The sequence below is a fragment of the Xenopus laevis genome, chromosome 7S (genome assembly GCF_017654675.1).
Source record: "Xenopus laevis strain J_2021 chromosome 7S, Xenopus_laevis_v10.1, whole genome shotgun sequence".
Lineage (NCBI taxonomy): Eukaryota > Metazoa > Chordata > Amphibia > Anura > Pipidae > Xenopus > Xenopus laevis.
The window spans coordinates 35,037,965-35,047,709 of record NC_054384.1 but is presented as its reverse complement, the minus strand read 5'-3'; the positions used below and the strand labels follow the sequence as shown (position 1 = coordinate 35,047,709).

Below are 9,745 nucleotides of genomic sequence, written 5' to 3'. Positions count from 1 at the left end.
TTGCATCTGAACCAATCTGCAAACTAGGGCCAACATTTGTCTAGCAATCATGCATTGATTTGAATAAGAAACTGGAATCTAAACAGGAGAGGCCTGAATAGCAACATTCACAAAACAAAGAAGCATTAACAATAAATTTGTAGCTTTACAGAGCATTTGTTTTTTAGAAGGGGGACAGTGACGCCCATTGGAATGCTGTCAAAAGAAGAGTTAGAAGAAAATGGCATATAAATGACATATAACTCTAAATTAAATTAAATAATGAAAAACAATTGAAAAGTTCCTTTCAATTAGCCTTTCTATAACATAAGTAAATTTACTGTAAAGGAGAACCACCCTTTTAAGATTGTTTTGTAAGCTTTTCATATGAATACATTTAACAAGATATCAACAATAAGAATATAAACAAGTTTTACAAAAAAAATGTAACCTCCCAAAGTCAAGTGAATCAATCAAAAAAATCGTTGAATCAAATCGTTCCTTGTGATAATTGCTTCATTCTGGTCAACATGCATTTGAAGGTCAGTGTTTTCTTCACATGCTGGTTGGATTTCACATACATCATTTTGGACCCTTTGTATAATGATATTATGTAAAACAACACACGCTACAACAATGTAGCACACCTTTTCAGGCGAGTACAGTAGTGACCCCCCAGTGATGTCCAAACAACGGAATTTGCTCTTTAAGATTCCAAATGCTCTTTCAATTATACATCTTGTTGTAGCATGGACTCGGTTGTAGTTTTTTTCTTTTGCATTCTTAGGCCGCCACACTGGCGTCATCAGCCAAGTTTTTAACGGATATCCACAATCTCCTGTAAAGAACACAAACAAAATAATCAAATTCAAGTAGCTACTGCATAAAAAATAGTAAGGTAAATGAAGAAATAAATTACATATTGCAAGGCTATCAAATGAGCCACAGTACAAAGCAGCTAAGCTTAAGGCTCATCACTAATTATTCACCAGAAAATGAGGTTGGTCTATAATATAAGCTAATGCTACAGGGCACTTTGTTAAAAAATTATACTAGTTACACTTGTTTCTGTGCTGCCCTGTAGTAATTATGTGTATTAATTACTAATCAGCCTTATATTTTGACATTTCTATTTATGTGTACTGTATATTTTGAGTGGGTCCCGAAGCTCAGTAAGTGACAGCAGCACAGAGCATGTGCAGTGAATCAGCAGAAAAGAAGATGGGGAGCTACTGGGGCATCTTTGGAGACACAGATCTTCACTGCTAAAGGGCTGTGGTTGTGTACAGTGTTGGTACCTACTTCTTTAGTTTGGCTTTATCTGTTAAATTTATTTTAAATTATTATATTTACATATATAAAGCATACAGTTACAGAGAAAACCTGTGAAACAGAATGCTACAATTAAAATTTCAATGACACACGTTAAGTAATAGTTTACATATATGTTTTTGAAGACAATGCTAATACTGATATTTTAAACATTTTAACCATAAATGAAATTTTTCACAAATGTTTAAACAGTGATCAGTTTCATGTGTTAAAGAAATTAAATTTTTTTTACCTAATAGCCACGAATCTTTGAATTCGCCCTGTTGAAAACGTTCAGACAAAGATGAATTTGACAAGATATACGAATCGTGAGAAGAGCCTGGGAATTTAGCAACTATATCCACAAATTTTAGATTAAAGGAACACACAAGCTGGACATTAATGCTGTGGGAGCTCTTCCGATTTCTGTAAATGTGCTCCAGGTCAGCAGGTGGGCATAGTGTAATGTGTGTACAATCTATAATTCCCACAATGTTAGGAAATCCGCCAATCTCATAAAATTTTCCTTTAACTGTATTCAAATAACTGCTGTCAGAAGGAAAGTAGACATACGATTTATAAACTAACATAATTGCTTTCAAAACTTCATCCAATGAGCGGCTGCAAGAGCTTTGAGACACACCGCCAATCACTGCTATGCAACTTTGAAAGTCACCTTTTGCAAAAAAATTTAATGCCAACAGCAAACGTACAAGGCCAGGGATGGCGTGAGATCTTTTAGTTGGCTTGCACAAATTCACTTTCAGCACATCATACAGCGATAGAATCTCCACAGTGTTTAGCCTGTATCGATCCTTAATCTCAGTGTCCGTTAGGTCCACCAGCGTCACTCGGTCACGAAACATTTTTATCTTCTGGCATTTGCGCCTTTTAACTTGCTTTCCATTATTAAAAGGCTTATCGACTTTTTCCATTCTTTTCTTTCTTAAATGGAAGAAAAACAGTGAGGGAAATATAATTTCCATAATCTAAAAAGAAAAGAAAAACTTTTATTACAACAATGAAACATTCAAAACAGTGGTAGGCCAGGCCACCTAGACACCCTAGCCAACCCATCCATCCTTAACACATTCATTACTGCACATACATACATGGTAGTGAATTACATGTGCAATAATAGCATTCACATGAAAGCCTAGTGCAATGTCCAGTCTAGGGGTTGGCATAACAGGTTCCTCCTCAGCACCATCCTATATCTGTGTCCTAGGCAGCTAAATATCTGCAGCTATATATCTGCCATAATTCAAAGTGCATATAAATGCATACAAAACATATTTAGTTTGGTAATTTTGCCATGGGATCTAACTGTTACTTTTGTTATAAACAGGGCATTCCTACATCAGTGGCCAACTTCAAATTCCCATGCTCAGCCTCCTGTGTAGCTGTCTCTCATCTTTGACCTCAGTGTCAGATCATGCTCTAATTACCCCCACCAGTAGCAATCACAATAAAAATTAAGAGTTAAGTGACCTGTATAATAGCACTTGGCCCACTGGCTTGTGATTTTATATGTATTTGAAAAACAGGGTATGAAGCACAACATCCATTGGCATTGCCTTAAAACATTTCATTCAGCAGAAAATTATTACACAAGCTTTCAGGGGAACAACCCCTTCCTCAGGTCAAAACACGGTTTCTTCCACACACCACTTACCATCGGTGTGCTTCATACCCTGCTTTTCAAAGACTGAACAATTTGGCTGACTTGAGGGCAGCTGAGGATTGGATGCACCCAGAGCGAAGTAAGTCAAGTGTGGAAGAAACCGTGTTTTGTGATTTTATATGGTCACATAACTCCTAAGTGAATAAATGTAAAGAACAGACAGAGAACTAAAGCAATCAGATGGGAGACTTTATATTGAGGAACTTAGGGTAAACCTGTAAATAACAGAACCCTGTCTTAAAGTGAGAATGAAGTAATGCCATATTTAATGAAAACAACACAACAGGTGCTTCTAGAAAATATAAATATACTAGCCTGTGATGAAAAGAATCTGCAGGCAAAAACAGAGTCCAGTAAACAGGCCAAAGGTCGGGTCAGGCAGCAGGCAACAGTGTCCAGAAACAAGCCAAGGTCAAAACCAGGAAATCTAAATAGAAAATCTAGAATAGACAGGAGCACAAAGAAACAGTGAATACATACATAGGAATGTAAGTCAATTGCAAGCATTCTACAGTGGCTAAACTGGAGAGTGCACAATTTTAGAAATGCACACCAAAGCATTCTAATCCCACATGATCCTGACAGTATAACAACATTTTTATAGCCCCCCTAGGCCCCCAACTCATATTGGCTCCATTCCCTAATCCAGTGATCCCCAACCAGTAGCTCATGAACAACATGTTGCTCTCCAACCCCTTGGATGTTGCTCCCAGTGGCCTCAAAGCAGGCGATTATTTTTGAATTCCAGGCTTGGTGGCAAGTTTTGGTTGTTTAAAAACCATGTGTCCTGCCAAACAGAGTCTCAATGTAGGTTGACAATCCACATAGGGCCTTCCAAATGGCCAATCACAGCCCTTATTTGGCACCCTGAGAACATGTTTAATGCTGATTTTAATGATTTTTGATTTTGATTTTAATTTTTACTTCTGAATGTTGCTCTCAGCTTCAAAAGGTTGGGGATCCCTGGGCCTAACCACTAAAGCCCCACCCAAGATCTGGCCCTGTTCATTGATGGTTATGGCACCCATAAGTAAAATAAAATGTTTATTTCACAAACTCCCATAAAAATTGATTTGTGAAAAAAAAATGTGCCAGACATTCCCTCTTACAAGTTAAAAAGGATATTGGCCAGAGAATTATTTAAAAAAATACATTAGTGACAAGAGGTTTAATAAATTAAAAAAATACACTGATTGATGTACAGTAGAACTAAACTTAAATTCAGAAGTTGGGGACTATAGTAGATATGGCACGGCTTTGGTGTTCTCATTGGCGGACCAGCTATTTTGACAAGTACAGATCAGCTAAGCCTCTCCCTGTGCCCTCTCTGATAGTGAGATTTCTGAAAAATTATATCTTTATAAATGTAAGTATTGTTTAAATGATGCTCTATGCATATTAAAGAAGCTAGTATTTCCAACATAAATACATTTTTAACACAAGGATAAAAACTGGACTTGGAACTAGTAATTACTGTATATAACAGTGTAACAAAATGTAAACTACATCTTTAATAGCCTCAAATTATGTCTGTATATTATCATACAATTTAAACTGTAAGCTCTATGGGGTAATGTCCTCAAGCATTTTGTCTGATTGACACTGAGCACTTAATCTATATTGTAATTATATATTATATTTATCTCACTTGTTTTTTTAAAGTGCACTTATTGTTACTTATGAATGATACTTTTTTAGTTACTTATTAGTTACTTACTATTGTTGCTTTTTATATATATATATATTTATATATATATATATATATATATATATATATATCAGTGTAACTATTTACTTTTTAATGTTACTTATTACAGTGTCCTTTTCTTTATTACTTATAAATGTATTGGTTTGCTGTACTGAGCTTTTTACTGAAGGAGTGCAATACAATTAGAAATATACATATAAATAAAACAAAAGAAGAAAGATTTAGAAATATATATATGTATTTAAAAAAGAAATGTAATAGAAAACAAATGATAAAACTTACTTTAAATATATATAGAATAACCTCAGGAACAATATCTTCGGAAAAACGAAATCTCCTCAGGATTAAGCAGCTTCCTCTGAGTGACAGAACTCATCTACAACGTGACGTGAAGCTATTCTGCAGTTGTCGTGCTAGGAAATGTTCTTTCGGGTACACGACATATTTATTCGTTCTAACGACATTATTTTAATCAGTTGTACAGTGATTGCGCCTTTTTTCTTGAATTTGACGTAACTACGACAATTTAACTAAACCGTCGTTCCACCGACAAAATATATACGACATTTTATAAAAATGCCGGACTTACGAGAGATTCAAAGACAGTGACATCTCCCTTTGTGAATTTGACGTACATACGACATTTTACAAATTTGTCGACCGCCACTTCTGGGTTACTTTTTTTACCGACACTTTTGTGAATTCCCCCCAATGTCTGGACATAGTTAAATTGCCCATATGGTGACTCCAGTTAAGGTTTATTGCAATTACTTCAATATTTTAGCCACAAGGTGTCAGTGTGTATATAGCAAAACTGTATAGGGAAGCACGGTAGCTTGTTAAAGGGGAACTCCACAAAAACATAACTTAAGCTTTTTGAAAAGTAAACATAATTTCAAGCAACTTTGCTATATAAATCATTTAAAAAATATGCAGACTTTTCATGATTTTTAATGGTTTCTGACAAATGGCTGAAAATGAAAGAGTATTATTTACATAATTGTGCCAAATAGCTGAGAAAATGACAATTTTCTCAATTGTTTGCACTTTAAGCTTGAATTCTTGATAGAATCAGGTTCAGAGTCATAACGTTCTGCCATAAAAATACATTTTAATCTTTTGAAGAACTGTCTTTAGAATGGGGGTAGGGAGGGCCTCTCACATAATGGGGTTCCTCTGAGAATAAAGTTGTCTACTTCATGGAGGTAGCAGTAAGGATAAAAGGCCCTTTAAGGGACTGTCGCTATGGGATAGTGGATATAGCAGGAAGAGGTGGCGACTATAGTAGCAGTAGGATAATAGCCCCCCGGGAAGGGACTGTGGCTGTGGGATAGCAGGTATGGTAGGGAGAGATGGTCTCTATAGTAGCAGTGGGATAATAGTCTCTGGGAAGGGAGTGTGGCTGTGGGATAGCAGGTATAGTATAGACACTGTAGATTAATTAACAGTCAGACAAAATGTAATGTGGAAACAAAAAAAACACTCCCTGAGGCCTTTCTGTTTTCTTACACAAAGTAATGTAGATTTTCTCTTTTTTTGTGTCAGTCCTAGCAATATAATAAAATACAACTACAGGTATGGGACCTGTTATGCAGAATGGTCTGGACCTGAGGTTTTCTGGATAACGGATCTTTCCGTAATTTGTATCTTCAAATAGGTGTGCTTTGCTTCTAATAAGGATTAATTATAATTATAATTATAATTTTGGATCAAATACAACCTACAGTTTTATTATTACTGAAAAAAAGGAAATAATTTCTAAAAATTATTGAATAAAATGGAGTCTATGGGATATGGTCTTTCTGTATATATATATATATATATATATATATATATATATATATATATATATATATATATATATATATATATATATATATATATATATATTATATATATATATACTGGAGCTGGTGTGGCTCCCTCGGGCCCAAGAAGCCCTATGTATGAACCAGTTCCTTTCAGCTTCGGTTTCCGCACACTATCCCATCACCAACAAATTTTGGTTGAACCGAGGTTTAGGGATTTGCTTGCCTCCTTTCTTATGTGCATACATCCCACAAAACTCCAAAAGCAAAAGGAGGGTTTATGGTATGCTTCCATATATGTGTATGGGCATATGTGTGCATTATATGTGCGTGTGTGTAAGTAAATCTAAGATTAGTGAAGCAAGTCCTTGTTTCCCGTTTGTACTGACGTGTTACTAAATTCCTGAAATGACTGCGCATAGGCTTTTTGTAAACTCAACAGGGTAGATTTGTCTTAACTTTCTACAACCTCAAACACATGTACCTTTGTTTTCTTATGTAATCCTATGCAGTCTGCAGTTGGTAAATCATATTTAACGGGAAAATTACTTTTTTTACTAGTTCTCACCTGCAAATCTGTCTGATCATATAAACTGCTCTTGTCCGACAGCTACAAACATTGGTTCCCCTACTAGGGTTGCCACCTGTCCAGTTTTGACCCAGACAGCCTGGTTTTGTGAAGGGCTGCCGGGGTCAAAATTGCCTGCCCGGTTTTCCAAATTAGGGAAAAAAAAATTGAAGGCCAATTGAAAAGATGCTTAGAATTACCCATTGTATAATATACTACAAGTTAATTCAAAGGTGAACAACCCCTTTATTAGACAGCAAATTAATCGTCAGTCAGCAGTTAGTCAGTTAATTGTGCCTATGAAGAAATGCATGCGATGGAATTGTATTTGTACAATACTGGCCACACTTGCTATAAGGTACAGATACCAAAATGAGCCCTAGATAAGATAATAAATTGCAGAACTCAGAAGCAAAATACATAACAAGCCCATTTATAAGGAACACCAAGGCCCAGATATTGCCTTTGCCTGATCAGAAGGATGGCGTGGGTATCGCTGCATTAAAATGATAATAAAAAATTATTGCTATCAATCTATAGCAGCCAAGGCTGAACATTCAACAGATTTCCCCCACCCCAACAATCCTGGCTGCCATCCTTATGGTGGTTCTGGGTATTTAGTAAAAAGAGAAAACCTTAGTAAAAAGAGAAAACCTTGCTGGTAATAGCGGGGGGCTTCTATTACCCGCAAGGTTTTCACTTGTTACAGGTATGGGATCTGTTATCCGCAAACAAGTTATCCAGGAAGCTCCAAATTACAGAATGGCCGTCTCCCATAGACTCCATTTTATCTAAATAACCCACATTTTTAAATGATTTCCTTTTTCTCTGTAAAACAGTACCTTGCACTGGATCCAATATAATGATATAATGAATCATTATGGGAGGCAAAACCAGTCTAGTGGGTTTATTTAATGTTTAAACGATTTTCTAGTATACTAAATTATGAAGATCCAAATTATGGATAGATCCATTATCCGGAAAACTCCAGGTCACAAGCATTCTGGTAACAGGTCCCATACCTGTATTATTATTTCACCAGCAGTACTATAACAGCAAATTCAAGTCATATATTCTGTATTGCTTCTGCTGCAACGGCTGATAAACCTAGCACTACTGGTGCCTCTTGCTCTGATGGGATTTTGGGCAAAAGCTTAACAAGACTTGCACATAATCCGTCTGAGAGCAGTAAGCACCCATCATATTTCCTTCCTGACCTTCTGCCATTGAATGTTTTTTCAGTACTTATTAAACTAGGACTATTCTACAGGAAATCCTCAAGCACTTAACTCATGAATATACCAAGTGATCTTTGGTTTAAAAAACAAAATCTCAGGAATTTCTAAGTACTGAAAAGAGATAACAGAAAAAGTAAACAGCAGAAGGTCAGGGAACATGTGTAAGTACACTATTCTCTCTTTATCAGGGAAGGTGCTCTTTTTTTCCCCTGCATACCTGCATTCCTTACCCCTATGTGTTGTGCTCCACTCCATAGCAGTGCACATGCTTCTGTCCCCCTGGCTCCATCCCAAATCTATAAGGGACAGATTTCCTAAAACTCAAGTGAACTTTTACTTTGAATTCAAAATTCATATTGAATCTTCTAAATTTATTTATGTTAATTCGACAATGAGAGTTGCAGAATTCGATAATCGAGGGGGAAAAGTTTGAATACCGAAGCTTTTTTCAATTCGAATTTCCGATTCTTTATTTCGACTTCGATATCAGAGAATTTGAAATTTATCAATATTCACTCTAATTTTTTTTTAAAAAATTATTTATTCCTCAACTTTGACGTGCCGAGCTCCATGTCCCACTTCGAATATTTGAATATTCGATCTATCCTTAGGCTTTAGTAAATGGTTAAAGGCTCCATGGAATGCTGGGAAACATTGGATTAACAATAAAAACTTACACCTGATGCCATTTTACTATAAAAGAGTCTGTTGCCCAGGCTCATTTTGTTACCCTCAACCCAGGCAGAGTGGATAAAATTGAAGCAGGACTTATTGAAAATTGGAGAATTCCTTAATTACCTACGACTCATTGATTTTATTCATCTTTAGATCACACACCAGCTCCCTGTCAACAGAAGTGCTACCGACCGTCATTGTAAACACTCCTATTACAACAATGTGCAGGCGGTGCGTGATTCCCACATGCGTATCATATGTCAGAGATCTGTCCTTCCTGAAAGTGTCCAGGATGCTACTATCCTCCCTCACTCAGCTCCCAATCAATGACAAATGCCAGAGGGCTGGATTGTTGGTAAGTTTTATGTTATATTTTCTACTAAGTCATTTCAAAGATCACTTTAAAGGGATGTGCATGTATTTTGGCATAGACTAGCTACAATCTTGTAACAAATGCATTATGCATCTTTGTACTTGTACTTTACTTCAATTAAGTGATTTTGGCAGGGATTGTAATTAATGGCACCTAGTTGACTTTGAGGTTGGACGTGTGTTAATCAATGAATTAATAAGGAAGGGGCATGCCTCCTACCAAGTTGGTGATGAAATTGTGCTTATGATGCCTCTCAATCACTGGGGTTGCTCTGCTTTATTGCCCCTGGAAGGTTTTACACCTCGGCATTGTGTTTGTCATGTTGCAGTGCAGCATGGCCTCACACCAGATACTTCAACGCCAGATTGTGGGGTATATTGGCAGATGGAGGGCTAACCAAC

General features: G+C 36.4%; 1 protein-coding gene across 3 annotated transcripts; it reads right to left on the bottom strand.

Moving 5' to 3' along the window:
• Nucleotides 1-422: 422 nt before the first annotated feature.
• On the bottom strand, nt 423-5,385 carry LOC121396283 (putative nuclease HARBI1). Of its 3 annotated transcripts, XM_041571121.1 has the most exons (4): nt 4,965-5,385; nt 3,290-3,414; nt 1,544-2,279; nt 423-817 (listed from the first exon to the last, which is right to left on the bottom strand). In XM_041571121.1, the coding sequence occupies exons 3-4, from the start codon at nt 2,274-2,276 to the stop codon at nt 453-455; spliced, it is 1,098 nt and encodes a 365-aa protein (XP_041427055.1). In that variant the 5' UTR covers nt 2,277-2,279; nt 3,290-3,414; nt 4,965-5,385; the 3' UTR covers nt 423-452. The 3 variants fall into 3 exon arrangements, with proteins under 3 accessions (XP_041427055.1, XP_041427054.1, XP_041427056.1); XM_041571120.1 differs by lacking the exon at nt 4,965-5,385 and having other exon boundaries at nt 3,290-3,685; XM_041571122.1 differs by lacking the exon at nt 4,965-5,385 and having other exon boundaries at nt 753-817; nt 2,004-2,279; nt 3,290-3,685.
• Nucleotides 5,386-9,745: the final 4,360 nt, after the last annotated feature.

What these genes read in the sequence shown, in the direction of transcription:
- LOC121396283 (XM_041571120.1), bottom strand. Translation starts at nt 3,535, where the DNA reads ATGCTTTGGTGTGCATTTCTAAAATTGTGCACTCTCCAGTTTAGCCAC. An exon ending in GCAGATTCTTTTCATCACAG is followed by an intron (nt 2,280 to 3,289) that starts GCTAGTATATTT and finishes TTTTCTTTTTAG; the next exon opens with ATTATGGAAATTATATTTCC. An exon ending in CAAAGATTCGTGGCTATTAG is followed by an intron (nt 818 to 1,543) that starts GTAAAAAAAATT and finishes TGTTCTTTACAG; the next exon opens with GAGATTGTGGATATCCGTTA.